Source organism: Suncus etruscus, chromosome 7 (genome assembly GCF_024139225.1).
Source record: "Suncus etruscus isolate mSunEtr1 chromosome 7, mSunEtr1.pri.cur, whole genome shotgun sequence".
Lineage (NCBI taxonomy): Eukaryota > Metazoa > Chordata > Mammalia > Eulipotyphla > Soricidae > Suncus > Suncus etruscus.
Genome location: NC_064854.1, coordinates 97,195,570 through 97,221,217, shown reverse-complemented (window position 1 = coordinate 97,221,217; position 25,648 = coordinate 97,195,570). Strand labels below are relative to the sequence as shown.

The following is a 25,648-nucleotide window of genomic DNA, read 5'->3' as shown; positions in this document are numbered from 1 at the left end:
GGACCCGAAGCAATGCTGAAAATGGGAACCACAACCAGTGCTCCTGGGCTGCTTTTCATATTTGCTCTGGTTGTCTGGAAGAGAGAGAGATGGGGCAGAGCTGCCTCCTGGGCCAGCTGTAGGGCCACCCTCTTGCCTCTTTATAGGCTGTCATGGTAGGAGACACTGCCTGTTGGGTAGATGCCAGGCTCTGCCTTCACCAGGAGCCCAAATGAACAGAGACTTTGTTGTTGCCATGTTAGAGTGTGCCTGAAGTGGATCCCGCCACGACCATGCCCAGGTCCCAGTCGCAGCAGAGGACAAGCACTGGCTCGTATTCTTCATCTCCTGCTCCCTACTCTACTCTGCAGGCCCCAGCCCTGAGCGTGACTGGACCCATCACAGCCAATTCAGAACAGGTACTTTCATACTTCCGAGTCACAGCCCACTGTCCTCGTTCCTTTTCCAGGAGACTCTGGCAGAGGCTTCTGAGACCTGGCTCTGTGCTAGGTGTCTGCTGCACACCTCTGGAGGGCCTTGCCCCCTCAACTGAGGACTCTCAGTGCAGTGAGAAGATCAGGGCAAATACAGCAGGCAGCGGGGCCATACAACAAGAGGAGCAGTGCATTGTGAGCCCAGGTTTGAGCCCCACCTGAAGGCAGTTTGGGAACACACAATGCTGGCAGCCTCAAAGCTGGGAGGGGGGACGGAGAGATGGCATGGAGGTAAGGTGTTTGCCTTACATGCAGAAGGACAGTGGTTCAAATCTTGGCATCCCATATGGTCCCCTGAGCCTGCCAGGAGCGATTTCTGACCGCAGAGCCAGGAGTAACCCCTGAGCGCTGCCGGGTGTGACCCAAAAACAAAACAAAACAAAAAAAAAGCTGGAGCAGGGTGTGGTGTGTTTCTCAACCAGGTGTCATATGGTCCCTAGCCCCTGTAGGGCCCCCTGAATATTCCAAAAGAGGTCAAAGGTGAAAATAGTATAAATGAGAGACCCTGACATGAGACTCAGGGCCCAAAAGAAGAAAACAAGGTGAGAAGGGGCCACAGTTTAAAAATTCTGAGAAACACTGCTCTAGGGAACAGCAGGTGGGTGGCTGGGAGATAGATCCAAGTACAGGGATTAGGAGGAAGGACATTACAACAAGTGAGGCCAAGAGCACAGGAAGGATGTTGAAGTTGGGAGTGGCCTTCTGTGCCACATGGACAGGGTCTGTTTGTCCAATAAGAAGCACCAGCCCACAGAGATAGGCCCTCAGTCAGTAAAGTGCTGTGAAGGCCTTCTTCCTACCTTTATCTCAAACTAGGTCTCCAAGAGCTAGTTTCAGTGCTAATATCAGCTTAACCCTAAAATCAATTTTATTACATGAACTGTAGAATCTTATCTTTAGATGAACCTAAGAAATTTCAGTCAGTTAAAATATGAAGAGCTGGAGGGGGCTGGAGCAATAGCACAGTGGTAGGACTTTTGCCTCTCACACAGCGGATCCATATGGGTCCCCAGTGTCCCATATGGTTCCCCGAGCCAGGAGTGATTTCTGAGTGCATATCCAGGAGTAAGTCCTGATTGTCACAGGGTATGGCCCAAAAAGCAAAATAAATAAATAAACAAATAAAGAAAGAAAGAAGGAAGGAAGGAAGGAAGGAAGGAAGGAAGGAAGGAAGGAAGGAAGGAAGGAAGGAAGGAAGGAAGGAAGGAAGGAAGGAAGGAAGGAAGGAAGGAAGAGCTGGATATGTGGCTCAGCAATATAGCATGTGCCTCACATATGAGACCATAAATTTGGTTCCTATAAACCCCTCCATAAAATATCCAAATAATAATTTGTTCTAGGGCTACATCCAGAGGTGCTTGGGGATCACATGGTACCAGGATTGAACCCAGGCCTTCTATATACAAAGCTACATGCTTTAGTACTTTGAGCTGTCTCTCTGGCCCACATCCAGTATGTTTTTCATACAAGAGACTTGGTTTTGATCCCTAGCATCACATGTCCCCTCAGCCCTACTGGGAGCAAACACTGAACCAAAGATAGCCTCCCAGTACCACCAGCCATGGTCAAACCCATATGGTCCCCCAAGCCAGGAGCTATTTCTGAGCGCATAGCCAGAAATAACCCCTGAGCATCACACTGATTGTGGCCCAAAAACCAAAAATAAAATAAAATAAAAAGTACTACGGTTAAGGTGCTTACTTGTAATGTGGCTGGCTGTTGTTTACTAACTAGCGTCATAGAACTCTCTGCACTCAGGAGTGATCCCTTACCACAAAGCAAAGAATAAGCCATGGGTACCAATAAAATTGGCCCCAAACACACAAAAAATATCATTATTGTTGTCATTATGGAGCTTTAAGCAGACAGACAGGTAAATGATTAAGTCCATTAATTAGGAGTGCTGTGCCAGACCCTCTACATTCATGTTCTCTGCCCACTCCAAGAAGGACAAATGGGAATGCAAGAGGCCTGTAATTGGGCCCCAGCTTCATTGCCTACTGGCTTTAGCTAGGACCTTTAGTTTGTCTCCTTTCACTAGACAGGACACTAATCCCTTCTTTTACCACATAAGGCAGTCAGAGTTTGATGACAACTAGAGAGAGTCCAGGATAATAATAATAAGTAATAATAATAACAAGTGTGGGATTCATAGGAACTTTTCTTGTGGGCTCACAGAATATTGTCTTCCCATCGTTTTTTGTTTTTTTTTTTTAATGTTTTTGGGTTACACCCAATGGTGCTCAGAGATGAGAACCATATGGGGTGCTAGGGATAGAACCCAGATTGGCTGTGTGGAAGGCAAGTGTCCTACCCGCCATTCTATCTCGCAGGCTTCTGTTTTCCCTTTTTATCCACAGTGACAGTGAGGACCCAGGGAAGAAGTTTTCCCATGGCCAGAGTCATGCTCTCTGCTGCTAAGAGGAGAGGATGAGGTGATAGAAGCTACATGACCACAAAAACCTGCCACATTGGGACAGGATACACTGTCCCAACAGCTACGATGATCAAAAGGGGTTCTGGAGAGGGCACAAGTCTTGCCCTTGGTTGGGGGAAATAGAAACACAGATAGGCAAGAATTTAGCCTTATCTCCAGGGCACTGGGGTTCACATCATCTGGGTCTCCCTGGCCAAGAAGCTCAGCTCATTTTAGGATGGAGGCATCTACCAAGCCCTCACCTGTAGAGGTTGACTTGACCATTTGTCCATCAGTTTCACCAGTAAATAGTTATCAAAACCTCCTGTACCAGTCTCTATGCTGGGACCACAGACTTTAATTTAGCAGAGTCCCTGTCCTTAGGGATGGATACAAGAGGAGAGGAGAAGAGAAGAGCCCACAGGGGTGGCTGGAAGGCTGGGTTCCACCTCAGGTTGGAGCAAGGAAAATTAGAGAAGACATCATTGAGAACTACATCAAAATGCAGTTTGGAGCCATTACCAAACCAAGTCCTTTGAGACAGTCTAACTAGAAAGGGCCTGCTCAGTAATAGATTGGGTGTATCAGCATAGTAGGGCATATTCATGACAGTTATTCACAACACCTCTGGGAGGTGGGTGTATCATTCCTTTCTTTAGGTGAGTAGGCTGAGACTCAGAGAGGTTAGTCTACCCCTTAGCCACTGCTGCCATGAGGCCATTCTCTCAATCATTTTTTAGTCTCTTCTTTTTTTTTCTTTTCTTTTAAGAGACCTCTTTGCTTCAAGAACACAAACTGAAAGCAAATCCAACAAATAAAAGAACATACAGTTATCACTTGATAACTAAGCTGCAAAATTTAAACAAAAGCTCTCTCATCAAAATGTGATATTCTATTTCCTATGAGTGTTAAAAAGAAATTGCACTTATTCTAATGATTGACTTTATTTTATTTTATTTTTGTTTTTTGGGGGCCACACTCAGTGACACTCAGGGACTACTCCTGGCTATGTGCTCAGAAATCACTCCTGACTTGGGGGACCATATGGGACACCAGGTGATCGAACCGTGATTTGTCCTAGGCTAGTGCCAGCAAGACAGATGCCTTACTGCTCTGCACCACTGCTCTGGCCCCTCTAATGATTGACTTTTTTTTATAATGGTTTTTTTTTTTTTTTGGTTTTTGGTTTTTGGGCCACACCTGGCGTTGCTCAGGGGTTACTCCTGGCTGTCTGCTCAGAAATAGCTCCTGGCAGGCACGGGGGACCATATGGGACACTGGGATTCGAACCAACCACCTTAGGTCCTGGATCGGCTGCTTGCAAGGCAAACACTGCTGTGCTATCTCTCCGGGCCCTAATGATTGACTTTTAAACTTCACCCTTGAGTTCAGATTTCCCCCCATCCCCTTATTCCAAGATTTGGGCTGGCTTCTGGGTTGTTCATTATCCCGTGAATCTTGAGAGTAAAATCTGGACAGTTCAAAATCAAATGTTGATCTTCACAACCTAGGGAACTGGGATTTCCTTATTTTCCAAAATTAATCTTTCAGTTTTTTTTAAGTTATAGAGCTAGAATCAATTTCTATTTTTTTTTTTGTGTGTGTGTGTGGTTTTTGGGTCACACCTGGCAGTGCTCAGGGGTTATTCCTGGCTCCATGCTCAGAAATTGCTCCTGGCAGGCATGGGGGACCATATGGGGTGCCGGGATTCGAACCGATGATCTCCTGCATGAAGGGTAAATGCCTTACCTCCATGCTATCTCTCCGGCCCCTAGAATCAATTTCTTTAGTAATCCCATCTCTTGTCCTACTGCTTACCACCTTACTTTTTAGGTAAGTAGAGTATTCTGTTTGCTACCATAATCTTTAATATTAATTTTTCCACCTTCATAACTTTGATTAAAATATCATAAGAAGGGGCTGAAGTGGTAGTGTAGTGGTAAGGCATTTGTCTTGCATGCGGCTGACCTAGGACAGACCAAGGTTCGATCCCCCGGCATCCCATATGGTCTCCCAAGCCAGGAGCAATTTCTGAGCGCATAGCCAGGAGTAAGCCCTGAGTGTCATCGGGTGTGGCCCAAAAAAACAAAAGCAAAAAATATATCATAAGAAGCTGAAGAATAGGATGGCTTTTTTTTTTTTTTTTTTTAGGTCTAATTGGGGCTGTGATGAGGATTTTCATGAGGCCATTTCCAGGCTGGGGCTGTGCCTGCTTTTTAGAAGGGAAATAGGGGGCTAGAGAGATAGCATGGAGGTAAGGCGTTTGCCTGTGTGCAGAAGTTCGGTGTTTTGAATCCCGGCATCCCATATGGTCCCCCGAGCCAGCCAGGAGCGATTTCTGAGCATAGAGCCAGGAGTAACCCCTGAGCACTGAGTATGACCCTCCAAAAAAAAAAAATAGAAGGGAAATAGAGGAGGGTGCCAGGGCCTGGACAGGGTAGCTTTAGGCCCTAACTTTCTCGAATGTCAGACCTTCTGGGGGCAGCACCAGCGTCCTTGGCCCAGGAAGAAGTGGCCTCCTGTTGTCCTGGAAAGAGGCTTCACCCCCCCATTCTTTTTGCACCCCCCCCTCCACGCTGGGACCTCACTTCTCACCAGCTTTTTTTCTCCTTTGTCCCCCAACTCATTGTTCTGAGGTCCCTTCTGTGTGCTCCCTCCACGTCGTTCTTCCCACCCCATCCTGGAGCACATTCTGTCCAGCAGGAGAGGGTTGGCTCATGGGGAACCAACTGGACCATGCTGGATGTGTCAGCGTTCCCAGGCTCCCTTCAGATGGGCCCAAACCGAAATTCCTTTCTGGGTACCAGGAGATGAGAGTTTCTCTTCTCTAGCCCCATCACCTGTACTTCTTCCTCTCCCTCCCAATAAAAACAGAAAACGCTAAAAAAAAAAATCGCTCCTGGCTCAAGAGACCATATGGGATGTCTGAGTTCGAACCCAGGTCTGTCCTGGGTCAGCCACGTGCAAGGCAAACACCTACCACTGTACTATCGCTCCGGCCCCTCTTCTTGGTAGATAAGTAAGGGAACTGTGGGTGCCAAAAGTAAAGGAGTCAAGCCCAGGTGCAGATTTGCAGACACTAGGGGAGATAGGCAATGACCAGTACATAAGAGAGACCTACGCTTGGCTCAGGTGCAGGCCCTGGGGGCTTCTGTTGGATGTGCAAGTTTTGGAGTTTTCAAGGGTTGGACTTACTATTCTTTGGTTGGGAGATGGGTGGGGAAAACTTTGGAATGTGTCGATTATAAATCTCAGAGGCCAGTCTTTAACTTCAAGGAAAGAAACTGTACTATCAGCACTAAAAGAAACTGTAGGATCTTGTATTACTTTTACTAAAAGAGCAGAAACAGGTCTGAGAGAATAATTCCCCACTAAAGATACTGGAGTAGGAGAATCAGGGCCACAGTCAACTACATGTGTGTCAGACCTAACACTGCCCAAGGCTGCCTCAGTGGCCCAAGCAGCATCCCCCAAAGCAGATTTGATAAGCAGGGCCTCTGGAATGGCCTCACCACCCCAGCCACTTTCCCCTTCCTTTTTCTCTTGGAGCTATTATCACACTCACATACAGGAGGAATGTACTTCTGCACACACATTCAAGTGATTTAAATATCACCACACATGGGATTCTCCAGCCAGGTACTGGTTGACTGACCTTCTTGCTTTCCTCACCTGGCCCCGATAGATTGCCCGGCTGCGGAGTGAACTGGACGTTGTTCGAGGAAACACAAAAGTCATGTCTGAGATGTTAACAGAGATGGTTCCTGGGCAGGAGGATTCATCAGATCTGGAATTGCTACAGGTAAAGGACCACCTCACAGCCATGAAGCAAGGATGTTTCCCTGGGAAACTACTTGTCAAAAGGACCACATCAGGCCATATCCAGCCTTATGTTTCATCAGAATACTCAGAGACCATTACCAGACTCCCTATTATTTTCTTTAGTAACTTTTTTTCATAATTGTAAAATGCCAATTGCAGAAGACATGTCCATTGGAAGAAAGTAGAAGTAGGGGCCAGAGAGATAATATGGAAGTAGGGCATTTGACTTGCATGCAGAAGAACAGTGGTTCAAATTCCAGCATTCCATATGATTCCACGAGCCCGCCAGGAGTATTTTCTGAGCATAGAGCCAGGAGTAACCCCTGAGCACTGCTGGGTATGATCCAAAAACCAAAAAAAAAAAAAAAAAAGAAAGTAGAAGTAGAAAGATGAAAATAGGGGTCGGAGCAATAGCACAGCAGTAGGGCGTTTGCCTTGTATACAGTTGATCCAGGACTGACGGTGGTTCAAATCCCAGCGTCCCATATGGTCCCCCAAGCCAGGAGCAATTTCTGAGCATATAGTCAGGAATAACCCCTGAGCATCACCAGGGTGTGGCCTAAAAAACCAAAACCAAAGAAAAACAAAAAAGTTAAGTTGTGTCAGCACCTCTTCCGTCTTTCCTGTAGGTGAGGAGCCCAATCTATCACATCTGAACTCCCCCACCCCTATACAAGACATTCCTAAGACTAAGACAAATCTGGAAGCTTCTTTTGTTTTCTTTTCTCTTCTCTCCTTTCATTTTTGTTTTTGCATTACACCCAGCAGTGCTTAAACTGGGAGCAGCTCAGTGCTTCTTGGTCTTGGTGGTGCTAGGGATATTACAGTTGGTGGAGGGAAGAGTTTGAACCTCCTGCGTTCAAAGTGTATATACTAGCCCTTTTAGCTACCTCTAGTATCCTTGAAACTCCATGTGCAAACTTGGAAGCATGGCTGTAGCAGAGGGGATTCCTCTTGAGGACTGGCCTCCGACTTGGAAGTCGTATCTCTGGCCTGTCTTCCAGGTCAGGGGAGGTCCAAAGCTAGTTACATTCTCCACACACCACTGACATCTGTGGAAATGGTGGTTCTCTTTCTTCAAAGCAGTGACCTTCTGGAGGGGTAGAGGAAGGATACTAGAAACTCAGCTGCCAGATCTTTCAGCAGGAGGCAAGATGCTTGAATAAACAGATCAGGATCCAAACTGGCTTGGTGAGATGGTGTGAGTGCATCAGACATGCTACTTGTGCTATTTTTGTCTGGCACTCTGAGCCATCACTCACCTCCCACCCTGTGCTTGGCACACAATTGCTGCCCATGAAGACTGAGCCCTAACTAACAACCTTGTCCTTTAGGAGTGCACACAGCTGGGGTGGCTGGACTGATTCCCAGCCTCTTCTTTTTCAAAAAATTTTTGTGATACACCTGATGGTGCTTGGGAAGGGAAGGCGGCTAACTCCTGGTAGCACTTGGAGGACCAGACAGTTCCAGGGTTTGAACCTGGGCCTCCCACAATCAAAAAACTATGTGTTCCAGCTCATCAAGCCATCTCCCAGTCCCTCCAAACCACTTCTTTTTTTTTTTCCTTTTGGTTTTTGGGTCACACCCGGCAGTGCTCTGGGGTTACTCCTGGCTCTATGCTCAGAAATTGCTCCTGGCAGGCTTGGGGGACCATATGGGATGCCGGGATTCGAATCACCGTCCTTCTGTATGCAAGGCAAATGCCCTATTGCTGTGCTATCTCTTCGGCCCCTCCAAACCACTTCTTATAGCACTTTCCTCCCCCAAAGTCATCATCTCCAGAGGGTGATGAAGCCTGCACAGGACCTAACACAGAGGTGCACGAGCCATGGTCCTGGCTTTGAGGCACTCACAGCCTAGTGCAAGAGACAAGAACCAGCATCAGCTTACTCTTGAAGCCAAGAGGACTGCCCCTTGCCAGCAGAGTGCTGAACTCTGAGTTTTTGGGTTCTCCTAGTTTGTCCCCTTACCTGACATACGAAGCAGAATCATCCTGCCTCAATTCTACAGATCCAATTGTCCATGTGTCACAATTCATGGGACTTAGTGCCCCTTGAATGCACAATGGCCTCCTTTCCTAGTTTGGGGGTGTTCTTCCACATATTCCCCTAGTGCACAGTATCTGAGATCACTCCAGAAACTGAGATGGCCTCACAGTGGCTTTGTGCTGTGTCAGCAACAGAATTCCTGCTGACAGGGGTTTGAAGTGGACAGAACTGAGCTCCAGCAGCAGGGAGATGGGCTGAACAAAACCAACATGCTTCCAGACAGCAAAAATACCCTTGGTGTGGAAGGTACATATGTGTGCACGTGCATGCCAACCCATTTGCGTGCCTGTGTGTTTTAAACACTCCCATCATCCAAGACAAACAGAACCTAATCTCCTGGCGTCAGCTCAGTTTTCAAAAATAGGTTGTTTCCCATGACGTTTTCCTTCCCTCTGTTTTGTTCCAAGCCTACCAGCCCTCCCTGCTATCTTATCAATCAAACAGAGAAAGAGCAGCTCTGAGTGCTCGTGGGAGGCTGTCCTTTCAGCGCGGGAGCTCCAGGAGTCAGGCTGTTGTGTATGAACAGACTCAGCTCTTGTAGCTGTGTGCCTCACTTTTCCATCATTCTTAACATCGTCCCTCCTCCTCTCCCAGCAGTTGGAGGACAGCCAGGCAGAGTCTCCAGAGGGTTGGGGCTGCACTGAATGGCAAACCTTCCACTTGGGAACATGCCAGTCAGCTTGGAAAGTGATGTGGCTGGAATGTACCCGAGGACCCCTCTGTTAAGCTGGAGGTTAGCCAGATGCTCAGGGAAAAGCGTGCATCCTCTACCCACATTGCTGGCCAGAGCCATGGAAATAAGCACATTTGTCACTCACCCAAGTGTTCACACCCACAGAAGCTGCTTCTATCTGGAGGGTCTATTTCTGGGTAGAAGGTGGAGGAAATGGAAATAGAGGAAATTGGAGATGTCTGCCCAGAGCACTAGTGTGGCCACCCATAATTATGGTCCCGATTGCTTCCTGCACCTGGCAAAGCACTTACATATGTAGCTTTACCATCTCCCCACAGAGTAGCCAGGAAACTATTTGCCTAAGAACTCACAGATGGGGGAAGTGAGGCTGAGGCCACCCCACCCACATCAGCTTAGCTGGAGCCCTTAGGGAGAGAAAAGAAGCCAGTGGGAAAAGCAACACTGCACCATCCACAGTCAGATCCTCCTCTCCCTCCAAGTAGAGAGAGACCTCCATGGCATCCAGTCCATGCCTGAGCTCAGTTGCCCTCTCCAGCAGCTAGTCTGGCACCTGCTTCATTTTCCTTAACATCTTCAGCGACAGGCAGTTCTGTTGGCCCATGGAAGCATTTCGACTCCTAAGTACACTGCTCAATCAGACTTTGGGAAACAATAGAGAAGGTCAAAAAGAGCAAGGGTTTAGAAACTTCAGGCTGACAGCTGATGGACTGATTGATGCTCAGCAAGTCACTTACCCCTCAGAGTCCAGAGTTGATATCAACTTAGATATCAACTTAGAAGGATTGGGTATCACCTGTTGTTTTGTTTTGAGCCATACCTAGAGGTATGGCTTTGAGCTTCTTCCTGGCTCTTTACTCAGATATCACTCCTGGCAGGTTTGAAGGACCATGCATGGTCCTAGGGATTGAACCTGGGTCAGCCACCTGCAAGTCAAATGCCCTATCTGATATACTGTTGCTCTGACTCAGGTATCATCAGTTTAAAGTGTCATTATGGGCCGAGAATGTGGCTCAAGTAGTAGTGCACTTGCTTTAATTTTGCCTGGAAGTCAAGCCCTTTACCCTCCAATTGGAGCTTCTCTGATTATCATGGACACCACCTTCCACAAAGCAAGCTAAAGCCAGCTTCCCTGTTTTCTTCTCTGTGCTTTCTGGGTCTAGCCTCTTTAGTAATAGGACAAACAGGGGTCTTTGTTCACAGAGTAGGTCCAGAAAAATCTGAACTCGCCAATATATATCTGCGTGGTACACTTGTGGCTGTTGGCAGCTCTCTCTGTAAGTGACTAGGCATTTTCTTTTTTTTATTTTTTCTTTTTGGTTTTTGGGTCACACCTGGTGGCATTCCTGGCTCTGCGCTCAGAGATCATTTCTGGCAGGTACAGGGGACCATATGGGATGCCAGGATTCGAACCTTATCTATCCTGGATCAGATGTGTGCAAGGCAAACACCCTACACATTGTGCTATCGCTCTGGCCCAACTAGCATTTTTCAATGGGAAACAGATTATAGGAAATCAGGAGCATGCAAGGCTGAGTTGGCCACCACCACTTTGAGCAACCTCTTGTGGAAAGAAATGCACAAGAAGCTTACCCTCTTTTGTTGGTTTGACAGTTAATGTAGGCTGCCACAAATCAAAGCAGATGAGTTACTTCTGGCTCAGTACTCAGGAATTTCTCCTGGCCTGGCTCCAGAGATTATGTGGGATACCAGGGATCAAACCCAGGTTGTCTGTGTGCAAGATGTGTGTGAATATACCATCAAAGTACCATTATCTCTGCATTATAGTCCACTGGACCTACACCACCCTTTGCCTCACCCCTGTCACTCCCACACACAGACACAATCCAAGAGTCAATTCCTGTGTCTTAACAAGAGCACAGCTGTGATCCAAAAGAAACAGTGTCAGGAGCAGAGGGTTCCCCTCATACTCAGCCGGAGCCCTTTTTAACCCAGGTCAATTCCTGTGCCTTGACAAGAGCACAACTGCTCTGCTTTGCCTCACAGTTGCATATTCCTTCTAGTCAGTTAGCCTCCACCACAGCACATAAAAAATACCATCACACTGCAAAGGTCACAATGGGAAAGGAACACAGAATCCCACCACACTTAGTGAACTGAGATGGTAGTTCTGAAGACCCAACTAGTATCAGCAACCTATATACCCTTTCTGATAAAACTTTAGAGGGGAAATATTGAGAATATTCAAAGAATTCAAAGAAACCATAAAACTGACAACCAATCAGACTCAGGCAGAGGGGGCTAGAGTGATAGCACAGCAGAAGGGCATTTGCCTTGCATGCACCCAACCTGGGACCAACCCGAGTTTGAGTCCTGGCATCCCATATGGTCCCCGAGCCTGCCAGGAGTGATTTCTGGTTGCAGAATCAGGAGTAACCCATGAGCACCACTGTGTGTGGCCCAGAAAAAAGAAAAAAAGAAGACTCAAGAGAATATGAGTGTAGAAATGTTAAAACTTCAATCAGAAATAACAGGACTGGGAGATCAGCACAGCAGTAAGGCGGTTGCCTTAGACGCAGAAGGACGGTGATTTGAATCCCAGCATCCCATATGGTCTCCCGAGCCTGCCAGGAGCGATTTCTGAGCATAGAGCCAGGAGTAACCCCTGAGCGCTGCCAGATGTGACACACCCCCAACCAAAAAAAAAAGAAGAAGAAATAACAGGACTGAAAAATTTGGTAGATGAAATGAAAAACTCACTAGGAGACCTCACCAGCAGAGTAATAGCTGCTGAGGACAGAATCAGTGAGCTAGAAGATGAGCTTCATAACACCCCATAGAATAGAAAAAGTTAGAAAAGAGCCTTAAAATAAACAGAAGATGGAAAAACTCTCAAAATAAACAGACAACCATAGTAGACCTTTGGGATAAATTTAACAGGAACAACATGAGAATCATTGGCATCCTAGAGAGTCAGGAAGAAAACCCCTATGAAGAAACAACAGTCAAAGAAATACTGCTAATAAGTTCCTAGAGCTTGGAATGCTTGCACCCACATCCTGGATGTCTGAAGAATACCAGCTAAAAGAGACCCCCCAAAAAAATAAAACACCGCAAGGCACAACCTAGTCACAATGATGAAAGCTACAAATAGAAATAGAATACTGAAAGCAGCAATATTAAAAAGAGAAATACATACAAAGAAATATCCTAAGTATTTACAACAGATTGAGGGCCAAGAGGGTCAGTCCATGGTAGGAAACTTGCCACAATGAGCAGTGAGTACAGTTAAAATAGAGAATGGTCCAATGTGTCAATGATAGTTTGAACTGATCACTCTGGACAAGAACTGGGTACTGAAAGAATATAAAGTGATATGCGTGGTACCCCTTCATTAACAATAGTGCAAACCACAGTGTCAAAAGGGAAAAAAAGAGGGGCCGGAGCGATAGCACAGCGGTAAGGTGTGCCTTGTACACAGCCAACACAGGACGAACCCCGGTTTGAATCCCGGCATCCCATATGGTCCCCCAAGCCTGCCAGGAGCGATTACTGAGCACAGAGCCAGGAGTAACTCCTGAGCACCGCCAAGTGTGACCAAAAACAAAACAAAACAAAACAAAACAAAAAGGAAAAAGAGGATAGAGAGAAAAGTGAAATCCAGACAGCAAAAAGTAAAAAACAAAGAGAAGTAAAATGCCTGCTTCAGAGACAAGTGAATGTGGCGGGGGGGGGGGGGGGGGTGGAGGGATACTGGGGATGTTGGTGGCAGGAATAGTGCACTGATGAAGAGTGGCATACATTCTATGAATGTATATAAACTCAATGTATAGAAACTGGATCATAAACATTTTTGTGATCATGGTGCCTAAATAAAGTAATTTAAATAAATAAATAAATAAAAATGTAAAAATATTTACAGCAGATTTATCACAAGCAACCTTTCAAGCCCAAAGGCAGTGGTGAGATATAGTGAAAAAAATTCAGTGTCATGAATGTTTCGCCATGAATACTTTACCCAGCCAGACTTTCATTTAGGTTTGAAGGAACAATAGACAGCTTTACAGATAAGCAATAGTTCAGGAACTTTACAGACTCAAAACCAACCTTAAAAGGTTGAGAGATAGCACAGTGGGTAGGACTTTTGCCTTATATGCCACTGACTAGGATCCAGCCTGCCAGGAGTAATCCCTGAGCACCACTGGGTGTGGCCCAAAAACCAAAGGGAGGGAGGAGGGGGGGAGGAAGCTTGAGAGTCTGCCTCTGTGTGCTAAAGTTCTTGTCCTCAGCAACAGCCAAGAAGTCAGTATCTTAGAAGTGTTTAAAGGGGGCTGGAGAGATAGAATGGAGGTAGGACGTTTACCTTGCATGCAGAAGGAAGGTGGTTCAAATCCCGGCATCCCAATCCCATATGGTCCGCCGAGCCTGCCAAAAGTGATTTCTGAGCATAGAGCCAGGAGTAACCCCTGAGTGCTGCCAGGTGTGACTCAAATACCAAAAAAAAAGTGTTTAAAGATGGAGATGCCATCATTCAGCACCCCTACTCTTTCCCAGATTAACCTCCTGAGCTCTGTCTGTCTTTGATTAATAATCACTTTTAATTAGCCAACAATGTCCCAAAACTGGGCATCTTTACATGGCCCATCATCAGATCACAAAAGCAGCCCTCCTCCTTGTACTTCTTCAAGCAGCAGATGGAGGGTATTTCTTGCTTCTTGCATCCCATTTCAACAAAGAGCAGGGAGGGTGGCCAAGACCCTTTCTCTAGAGAAAGTTGGTTTATTCTATATGGTTAGTTTTCTGATTTCCTCTTTCTCTTCCACAAAGACTGTCTTTCTCCTCCCCTCTCCTCTGCAGCTATAGAAAGCAGATCTTCAGCACCTTATCCCATACTCCATACAACTTGGAGTAGTTTCAGAGGAAACCCATAAAGATGATTAAAAGATTGTTTGGTGAGGTGGGAATGAGCCTGTCCCTTGAAGAAAAGATGAAGGAATTGGAATTAATTAGAAGAGAGGGCCAATTTTTATCTGATACCCGGATAGATAGGCTTTTGCACAAAGAACTGTCAACAGCTGTTCTCTCTGTGGAGAACCAGACAATTGAGGAGGCCAACTCTGAAATCTTCACCTATCAGGAAATTCCTAGCCCAGCTGGTGCACAGTAGGAAGGAGCAGCTGGACCAGCTGTCAGCTGGAGATGTCCTCAGAAGGGAGAGTTGATGTCTGGATAGTGTGGAGGTGGAGGTAGGCCTTGCTGGGAGCCTACCACAGCTCTGGTGTGAGGCTCATGAATACAGAATATGGAGGTGTCTGGTTGTGGTTTTTTTTAAATACCTTTATTTAGGCACCATGGTTACAAACATATATGTAGTTGGGTTTCAGTCATAAAAAGTACACCCCCTTCACTAGTGCAACCTTCCCACAACCAAAGTCTCCCATCTCCCTCCTCCCCCACTCCCTGCCTGTCTTCGAGACAGGCATTCTATTTCTCTCACTCACTACCATTGTCATGATAGCTGTTGGTGTAGTTATTTCTCTAACTGCGCTCACCAGTCTTTGTGGTTAAGTTTCATATCATGTGCTGGTCCTTCTAGCCCTCATCTCTATTGTCTCTAGGAGTTATTACAATGTCTTTTATTTTTCTTAAATCCCACAGATGAGTGAGACTATTCTGTATCTCCTCCTCTGATTCATTTCACTCAGTATAATATTTTCCATTTCCATCCATGTATAGGAAAATTTCATGGCTTCATTTTATCCTGACAGCATAGTAGTCCGTTGTGTATATGTATCACAGTTTCTTTAGCCACTCATCTGTTGTCAGGTCTCTGGGCTGTTTCCAGATTCTGGCTATTGGAAATAGAGCTGCAGTGAACATAGGCATTCTTGTACTGTGTTTTTGTGTTCCTAGGGTATCTATCACTAGAAGTGGTATTGCATATAGAGGGGTCTCAAACTCGCAGCCTGCGGGCCGTTTGCGCCCCTCCGTACAACATTTTGTGGCCTTGACCTAGAGGAATCTTTTTTTGTTTTATTTTGTTTTGTTTTAGTTGTTTGGGTCACACACCCCAATGTTAAAGGCTTACTACTGACTTTGCACTCAAGGATCACCCGACTTTGCCTCCTGCAGCCCCCAGGTAAATTGAGTTTGAGACCCATGGCATATAGGAACTCAATTTCCAATTTTTTGAGGAACCTCCTTGTTGTTTTTTAGAAAGGCTAGACTAGACACATTCCTACCAACAGTGAATGAGAGTTTCTTTCTCCCCATATTCCTTCCAGCACTGATTGTTCTTGTTCTTTGTGATGTGTGCCAGTCTCTGTGGTGTGAGATGATATCTCATTGTTGTTCGGATTTGTATCTCCCTGATGATTAGTGATGTGGAGCATTTAGTTCATGTGCCTTTTGGCCCTCTGTATTTCTTCTTTGAGGAAGTGTCTGTTCATTTCTTCTCCCCATTTGGGGGGAGGGGTTTGGGTCACACCCAGGAGCGCTTAGGGGTTACTCCTGGCTCTATGCTCAGAAATCACACCTAGCAGGCTCAGGACCTTATAGGATGCCAGGATTTGAACCACCATCCTTCTGCCTGCCCTACCTTTATGCTATCTCTCCAGCCCCATTCTCCCCATTTTTTGATGGGGTTAGATGTTTTTTTCTTGTTAAGTTCTGCCAGTACCTTGTATATCTTAGATGTTAGCCCCTTATCTGATGGGTATTGGGTGCATAGTTTCTCCCATTATGTGGGTGGTCTTTGAATCCTAGTCACTGTTTGCTTTGAGGTGCAAAAGCTTCTCAGTTTAATGTAGTCCCATTTGTTTTATCTTCTTAAACTTGTTTAGAGAGTGGTGTTTCCTCCTTGAAGATGCCTTTAGTCTCTGTATCATGGGGTGTTTTACTTACATGTTTTTCTATATAGCTTATGGTTCTGGGTCTGATATCAAGGTCTTTAATTCATTTGAATTTCGCCTTTGTGCATGGGGTTAGATGAAGGTCTGAGTTCGCTTTTTTTGCAAGTGTCTGACCAGTTAGTTGTCCCAACACCACTTGTTGAAGAGGCTTTCTTTACTCCATTTTACATTTCTTGCCCCTTTATTAAAGATTAATTGATTGTATGTCTGGGAACATTCTTTGAATACTCAAATCTATTCCATTGATCTGAGGGTCTGTCTTTATTCCAATGCCATGCTGTTTTAATGATTATTGCTTTGCATACAGTTAAAGTTGAGGAAAGTGACTCCTCACATGAATTCTTTTCCTATGGGTTGTGCTAGCTATTCGTGGGTATTTCTTGTTCCAAATGAATTTCAGGAGTGTTTGATCCACTTTTTTTGAAGAATGTCATGGGTATCCTTAGAGAGATTGCATTAAACCTGTACAATACTTTGGTGAGTATTGCCATTTTAATTATGTTAGTCCTCCCAATTCACAAGCAAGTATGTGTCTCCATTTCCATGGGTCCTCTTTTATTTCTTTTTTTTTTTGTTTTGTTTTTTTTTTGGTTTTTTTGTTTTTTTTTTTTTTTGGGGGGGGGGCCACACCCGGCGGTGCTCAGGGGTTACTCCTGGCTGTCTGCTCAGAAATAGCTCCTGGCAGGCACGGGGGACCATATGGGACACCGGGATTCGAACCAACCACCTTAGGTCCTGGATCGGCTGCTTGCAAGGCAAACACCGCTGTGCTATCTCTCCGGGCCCCCTCTTTTATTTCTTAAAGCAGGGTTTTGTAGTTTTCTTTATATAGGTCCTTCACCTCTTTAATTAAGTTGACTCCAAGGTATTTGAGTTTGTGTGACACTAATGTGAATGGGATTGTTTTTCTTTTCTTTTTTTTTTTTTTTTTTTTTTTGGTTTTTGGGCCACACCTGTTTGACGTTCAGGGGTTACTCCTGGCTAAGTGCTCAGAAATTGCCCCTGGCTTGGGGGGACCATATGGGATGCCAGGGGATTGAACCACGGTCCGTTCCTTGGCTAGCGCTTACAAGGCAGACACCTTATCTCTAGCACCACCTTCCCGGCCCCAGGATTGTTTTTCTTAATGTCCAATTCTTCTCTATCATTATTGGTGTATAAGAAAGCCATAGATTTTTGCGTGTTAAATTTGTAGCCTGCCACTTTGCTATATGAATCTACTATTTCTAGAAGCTTTTTGGTAGCCTTTAGGATTTTCTAAATATAGTATCATGTCATCTGCAAACAGTGAGAGCTTGACTTCTTCGTTTCCTATCTGGGTGCTCTTGATATCTTTTTCTTGTCTAATTGCTATGGCAAGTACTTCCAGTACTATGTTAAGTAGGAGTGGCAAGAGAGGACAGCCTTGTCTTATACCATATTTAGAGAAAAGGCTTTTAGTTTGTCTACATTGAGTATACTATTTGCCATGACTTGTGGTAAATGGACTTGACTATATTGAGAAAAGTTTCTTCTACTTCATCTTGTTGAGAGTTTTTATCATAAATGGGTGTTGGATCTTATCAAATGCTTTTTCTGCATCTATTGATATATCTATTGATATGATTATATGTATTTTATTTTTTCTTTTGTAGATAAGGTATGTTATGTTGATGGTTTACATATGTTAAGTCATCCTTGTCTCTCTGGAGTGAAAACTCCTTGGTCATAGTGTATGACTTTTTTTTTTTCTCGGTTTTTGGGCCACACCTGGTGATGCTCAGGGGTTACTTCTGGCTCTGCACTCAGAAATCGCTCCTGGCTTGGGGGAGCATATGGGATGCAGAGGGATTGAACTGCTGTCATCCTAGGTCAATCATGTGCAAGGCAAATGCCCTACTGCTGCACCACTTCTCTGGCCCCAGAGTATAACTTCTTGATGAGGCATTGGATCTTATTTCCTAGGGTTTTGTTGAGGATCTTTGTAATTTTTTTATCAGAGATATTGGTCTATAGTTTTCTTTTTTTGCATCATTTCTGTCTGCTTTTGGTATCAGAGTGATGTTAGCTTGTAAAAACTATTTGAGAATGTTTCTGTTTCTTCAATTTCCTGAAAGAACCTGAAAAAAGATTGGTAGTAGGTCCTCTTGAAAGGTTTGAAAGAATTCATTAGTGAATCCATCTGGGCCTGGGCTTTTGTTTTCGGGAAGGCTTTTAATTACCATTTTAATTTTCTCAATAGTGATGGGTCTGTTTATATATGCTAGATCATTCTGGTTCAACCGTAAAAGATTATGAGTCCAATAATTTATCCAGTTCTTTCAGGTTCTCTTGTTTTGTGGTATAGAGTTTCTCAAAGTAGTCTCTGATTACCCTTTGAATCTCTGTAGTATCTAAAGTGATTTCCCCCTTTTCATTTCTAAACCAGTTTATTAAGTTTCATTCTCTCCTTTTCTTTGTGAGTGTTGCTAGTGGTTTATCAATCTTGTTTATTTTTTTCAAAGAACCGACTTTTGCTTTCGTTGATCTTTCAGATTGTTTTCTGGATTTCCACTTCATTGATTTCTGCTTTAAGCTTTGTTGTTTCTTTCTACCTACCTATTTTTGGTTCATTTTGTTGGTCACTTTCTAATTTTTTTTCATTTTCTAATTTTATAAGTTGTGTTATTCTTATTTATATATTCCCCTTCTTCCTTCCTGATGTGTGCTTGCAAAGATAAAATTTTCCTTTTTTTTTTTTTTTTTTTTTTTTTTTTTGGTTTTTGGGCCATACCCGGTGGTGCTCAGGGGTGACTCCTGGCTGTCTGCTCAGAAATAGCTCCTGGCATGCTCGGGGGACCATATGGGACACCGGGATTCTAACCAACCACCTTTGGTCCTGGATCGGCTGCTTGCAAGGCAAACGCCGCTGTGCTATCTCTCCAGGCCCAAAATTTTTCTCTTAGTATCACTTTTGCTGTGTCCCACAGATTCTGGTAATTTGTGTCTTCATTTACATTTGTTTCCAGGAATCTTTTGATTTCCTCTTTGATTGTATTTCTGAACCACTAGTTATTCAGTAGTGAGCTATTTAATTCCAGGTGTTAAAGTTTTTCCTCTGTGTCTTTTTGTAGTTCATTTCTAATTTCAGTGTATTGTGATCTGAGATGGGAGTTTGTACAATTTATATCCTCTTGATTTTATGGAAGTATGTTTTATGAGCCAGCATGTGGTCAGTCCTGGAGAAAAACACATACGCATTGGAGAAGAAAATGTATCCAGTTTTCCAGGGGTGGAGAGCTATACACACACACGTGCATGCGTGCACACACACACACAGATACACACACACACACATATCTGTGAGGCCACTTTATTTTGTTTCTCTTTTCAGAGCTAGTGTATTCTTGTTAGGTTTCAGCCTCGTTGACCTATCAAGGGGTGACAGGGCAGTGTTGAGGTCTCCCACTATTATTGTGTTGCGCTTGATATCTTCTTTCAGATTTGTCAACAACTGTATTAAATATTTTTCTGGTCCCTTATTAGGTGTGTATATGTTTAGGAGTGTGATTTCTTCCTGTTGTACATATTCCTTGATTATTATGAAATTTACATCTTTGTCCCTTATAACTTTTTTAAGTATAAATTTTATGTCATCTGATATTAGTATGGCCACTCCAGCTTTTTTTTTAATTTTTTAATTATTTTATTTTGAATTATGAGAACAAAGATGCAAAGAAAGAGGACAAGGTAAAGTTACAGTGGAAGGACAATCACCCATAACATAATTCTCAGAAGAAGTCCCCTTGCTGATATCTTAACTTTGAACTTTCAGCCAAAGAACATTAAGATAAATAAAACAGAATCCATGTACAATTACTTTGTCCCTCAAGTCCCCAGATTGTAACACATTATAATATTTCTTAACAGCACACAAGGCAATCTAAAGCCATAAAACTTACGTAACTCCTTAAACATTAGAGGCATAGTATTTTTTACATTTCCATGTACATGCATATTAGCTTAAGTTAACCTCAAATTTTAAGTGGGTATTTTTTAAGGATTAGAGTCAAAGGAGAACAGTAAAAATGGTGTTAGAGTGGCAATTGTTGTTTGCATAGGCCCACCAAAATATGAGAGGCATGGAAAGGAATAACCTTGGCCTAAATACAAAGAGATCCTACCCCTGAAGTTTCCTGGCATAAGACCAACTCTTGGCTCCAGGCAAGTTATCGTCCAATCCAAGACATTTTCCGTAGTGCCAACACACTTTTCACACAGTCTCTGTTGTTGGTATCATGTTTCTGTATTAAAGATCCTGGAATCTGCATATCCTACATTGAAGTCATGATGTGGAGCGTTTTCTCGTTTCACCTCACCATTAAAGGGCAATGCAGGAAGCCCTGTCCTGTAGGCAGGTTGTTGTTGTTAAGTCTTCTCGGTGTTAAGGGAAGTCTCTTTTGAGCAGGTCGATGTCTGAGCAGTGATAGGATCTTCCTGGTAGAGGATTACTTCCAGGTGATGTTATAGACAACCTGGATGTTTCATGGATGGCTTCCCTGGTTCAGGGGTGAATGGAAAATGCCCTTTCTTCTGAGGCCTGTGCCAGGTCATTATGTCAATGTTCAGGGTGTAAGGTCCCTTTGCACTACAAGATTTGTGTATTTTAATCTCTATTAGATAGGATATTATTTGTATGTATAGTATTTTCTCATTTTAATGTGCCTATGCAAAAAAGGAGCAATGCCACGTTGTGCTATTGGTGCATATGGGGGCCATAAGAACAAGTCCAATAATCCCCATGACATGTTTCAATCATAATCATTAAACTGGGGAACTCTTTCACCAAAATTTCTTGTTGAACAGCTCATAAAGAGAAGATAAAAAGTGGTTAGAATCGTCATTGTATAAGAGAATATTTAGTAAGACTTATAGTTGTCAGGGAAAAACAAAATACTTTAAAGACATACGTGTCCATTTTATGTCTTTTGAAACAGTTCAGGGTTGTTACACACAATGCATAGCTTTGGTCTGTGATTAGGATTGTGCAATACTGAAGTTAAAAAGAGTAATGTGGATTAGTGATGTTTGCGTGAGAGAGTTAAGTAGTAAAAATAAGCTTTGAAGGGGTGTGGAAAAGGGCTGAATACAAAATGGACATTCTGGATACGCAAAACATAACATAATGATAAGGAATTCTCTTAATACAAGCAGTGTGCGCGGGGACGCTACCCACGTGGTTTTCCATATGCAGAGTGGTCAGAAATTGCCAGTGACAAACAGCGCAACCAAGCAAATCTCATCACACCCCAAGCAAGTTAGGACCAACCATTTCTGGCCGCCTGGGCTGCCACCCCAGAAGGTCTGGAGGCCGGGGGCAGAAGAGGGGGAGGCTGGGAGCCTATCAAGGGAGAAGGCCTTCCACATGGGGTCTCCCCCAACCCCATGCCGGCTAGAGCTAGCTTCCAGCTCAAGAGAGGATCGAGAGAGAGCCGGAAGCCAGGATCTGCCCGCCCTACACCCTGTGCCCTTCCCTCCCTAGAGCTGAGCGAAGGGCGGGGAAAGCTTGGGACCCCATCCAGGAGGGACCCCCCTACACCCACCTTGTCTGGCCGCCTGGGCTGCCACCCCAGAAGGCCTGGAGGCCGGGGGCAGAAGAGGGGAAGGCTGGGAGCCTATCAAGGCTCCCAGCGCACCCAAGTTAGGGAGAAGGCCTTCCACATGGGGTCTCCCCCAACCCCATGCCGGCTAGAGCTAGCTTCCAGCTCAAGAGAGGATCGAGAGAGAGCCGGAAGCCAGGATCTGCCCACCCTACATCCTGTGCCCTTCCCTCCCTAGAGCTGAGGGAAGGGCGGGGAAAGCTTGGGACCCCATCCAGGAGGGACCCCCGACACCCACCTTGTCTCGCCGCCTGGGCTGCCACCCCAGAAGGCCTGGAGGCCGGGGGCAGAAGAAGGGAAGGCTGGGAGCCTATCAAGGCTCCCAGCGCACCCAAGTTAGGGAGAAGGCCTTCCACCCACTCCAGCTTTTTTTTTTTTTTTTTTTTTTTTTTTGGTTTTTGGGCCACACCCGGTGACGCTCAGGGGTTACTCCTAGCTATGCGCTCAGAAGTTGCTCCTGGCTTGGGGAACCATATGGGACGCCGGGGGATCGAACCGCGGTCTGTCCTAGGCTAGCGCAGGCAAGGCAGGCACCTTACCTCTAGCGCCACCGCCCGGCCCCCACTCCAGCTTTTTTAAGGGAGTTGCTTACTTGGATGATTGTCCTACAACCTTTGATTTTGAGTTTTTGTTTGTTTTGATTATTCAGATGTATTTCTTGTAGGCAGTGGAATGTTGGATTCAGCTTTTTGATTCGTTTTGCCACTCTGTGTCTCTTTAACTGGTGCATTTAGTTCATTGACATTGAAAGAGATAATTGTCATGGGATTTAGTGTCATCTTTTTTTTTTTTTTTGGTTTTTAGTTTTTGGGTCACACTCAGCAGTGCTCAGGGGTTACTCCTGGCTCCACGCTCAGAAATTGCTCCTGGCAGGCTCAGGGGACCATATGGGATGCCGAGATTTGAACCGATGACCTTCTGCATGAAAGGCAAATGCCTTACCTCATGCTATCTTTCCGGCCCCTAGTGTCATCTTTATGTAGGATTTTTGTGTGTCTCTTGGTCTACTTTTCTTAAAGTATACCTTTTCGTTTGTCTCTTAAGGCTGGTTTTGAGTCTGTAAAGTTTCTGAGCTGTTGTTTCTCTATGAAGCTATATATACTTCCTTCAAACCTGAATTTGAGTCTGGCTGGGTGAAATATTCTAGGTGAAGCATTCATTTTGTTGAGTTTTGTCACTATATAATAACACTGCCTTTGGGCTTTGAGAGTTTTCTGTGACAGGTCTGCTGTAAATCTTTTTTTTTTGGTTTTTGGGTCACACCCAGCAGTGCTCAGGGGTTACTCCTGGCTCAACGCTTAGAAATCACTCCTGCCAGGCTTGGGGGACCATATGGGATGCCGGGATTCAAACCACCGTCCTTCTACATGCAAGGCAAACACCTCACCTTCATTCTATCTCTCCGACCCCAACTGCTGTAAATCTTAAGGATGCTCCTTTGAATGTAATTTCTCTTCTTGATTTTGATGGTTTCAGTATTCTCTCCCTTCCTGTGGGATTCATCATTGTGACTAGGATGTGTCTTGGGTGCTTTTCTTTGGATCTCTTTTAGCTGGTACTCCCTGAGCATGCATGATTTGGTTGTATGCACTCTTTAGCTCTGGGACTTTCTCTGCAATGATGTCCTTGACTGTTGATTCTTCATGGGGATTTTATTCGTGGGTCTCTGGGACTTCAATGATTCTTATGTTGTTTCTGTTGCATTTATCAAATACTTCTATTTTCTCCTGTTCACATTCTTTAAGAATCTTTTTCATTGTCTGATTTTTGTTTTAATAAGGCTCTTTTCCAATCTCTTCAATTGTATAGAGTTGTTATGCATCTCATCTACCAGCTCACTGATTCTGTCCTCAGTTGCTGATACTCTGTTGGAATAATTTCCAAATGAGATTTTTCATTTCGCTTACCAAGTTTTTCAGTCCTGTTATTTCAGTTTGGAGTTTTCTTATTTCTATTTTCATATCCTTCTGATTTTATTTGTTGTTCCTTCAGTTTATTCCCAGCTTTCTTTGAGTTCTATGAGTATCCTTCATATTTCTTCTCTGAAGTCCTTATCTGAGAGACTAAATAGGTGGTTGGCACTTTTTGGGTCATAAGAGCTGCCATCTTTATTCTCTATGCATGGTAGAAGCCTGTGTTTTTCCCCATTGTCACGCTTATAGTGTGGTGTTTTCTACATATTGTGCTGGGGTTCATTGACTAGGAGATGTGGGTGGCTGCGATGTGGAGCAGAGCATCTGGGCTCCTGTCACTGTTATGGTTTGTGATGGTAAAATTTTCATCTTCTGCTCTTCCTCTCCCTTTTGATTACTTTCTCTTTCTTCTTTTTGCTTTCCTATTTAATTTTTGCAATGCTTGTGTCACACCTGATGGTGCTCAGAGGACATTCCTAGCTCTATGTTAGGGAATTGTTCTTGGAAGAGCTCAAAGGACTATGTGGTGCTAATGATAGAACGTTTGCCTCCTACATGCAAAGCTTGCTCTCAGCCCATTGAGCTCTCTTGCCCACTCCTTATTTAATAATTTATAAAGACAATAACTTAAAAACTGGAAGTACAGAGGCCAGAGAGATAGCATGGAGGTCAGGCATTTTCCTTGCATGCAGAAAGTCGAATCCCAGCATCCCATGTGATCCCCTGAGCCTACCAGGAGAGATTTCTGAGCATAGAGCCAGGAGTAACCCCTGAGCACTGCCAGGTGTGACCCCCCCCCAAAAAAAAGTTGGAAGCACAATTATGGTAAAACTTTTTCTCTCCAGGGACCCTAGACATCCCAGATTCTAAAGCCCCATGCTGTTATTTTAGAACCTCCCAGTCCATGGAGGTGGAAGTTCCTAGACTGCCTTTGGGGCCTGAGGCTGTCTCAACCAGCTCCACAGCTAAAGACAGTGAGGAGAGAAGTAGTGATGGCAAGGCCAAAGGAGATGTTTCTGGTCTATAGACCTTGAGTACTCTGTATTCTGTGCCCTCTTTTTTCCTCTAACCCAAGGTCTTGATGCTTCTAGAGGTCCATAGGTCTATAAACTGTTTAGCATTTTCAGAACATCTTTGCAAAGTAACTGAATTCTTTCCTTTCTCAATAAAAATCCACAGGAAGTGTGGTGTATGGAAAAGATGGAAGTACCTTGGCTTCCCTCAGGTGGGTTGCTGTGCAGGCACCTCAGAGAGGTATGGTGGCACCTCCCCACTCCCCCAAACCCATGGCACTGATATGCCAGATGGATACTCTTACATGTGACAGTGCCCGGGGCATTTAGCAGGCTCTATTCAGTCCTCCCAGGCAGTGTTTCTCAACCTGTTTCTGACCATGTCCCTCTTTTCAATCTTTTTCTTTCCTATGCCCCATCACCTTCATCCTACTGATTGGTCTTATGCCATGGCCCCCATTTACATGCTTTTTACCTATGGCCTCTTTGGAATGGCTTGGACACCCACAGGGGGCCATACAGTGCCTGATTGAGAAATATTTCTCTAGAGATTGGTTCACTTCTCATTTGACATCAGAGGATGTCAAACTCTTTGTCCTTCCAATTTCAAGGTGAGGTGGAGGATGACCTTTACTTATTGGCAAGAAGTCCTAGCCAGATTCTCTGTGGGAGAGTGAGGACGTGAGATTGCAGCCCTGGGGCAAGAGGAGAGGTACCTCCAAAGAGTTGTGAGAGCTTAGTGAGAGGTTGGTGGCAGGTCCCTAGAAAACATTCTGGAGATG

The 25,648-nt window shown here is 44.6% G+C and overlaps 1 protein-coding gene across 3 annotated transcripts in view; it reads left to right on the top strand.

The window, feature by feature from the left end:
- Nucleotides 1-25,648, top strand: part of TOM1L2 (target of myb1 like 2 membrane trafficking protein) — a 178,010-nt gene that overhangs the window by 124,894 nt on the left and 27,468 nt on the right. For all 3 annotated transcript variants that reach the window (XM_049776875.1, XM_049776874.1, XM_049776873.1), the window contains exons 6-7: nucleotides 243-398; nucleotides 6,575-6,691. In XM_049776875.1, the coding sequence (XP_049632832.1) occupies nucleotides 243-398; nucleotides 6,575-6,691 (273 nt within the window). The remainder of the gene's footprint in view (nucleotides 1-242; nucleotides 399-6,574; nucleotides 6,692-25,648) is intronic.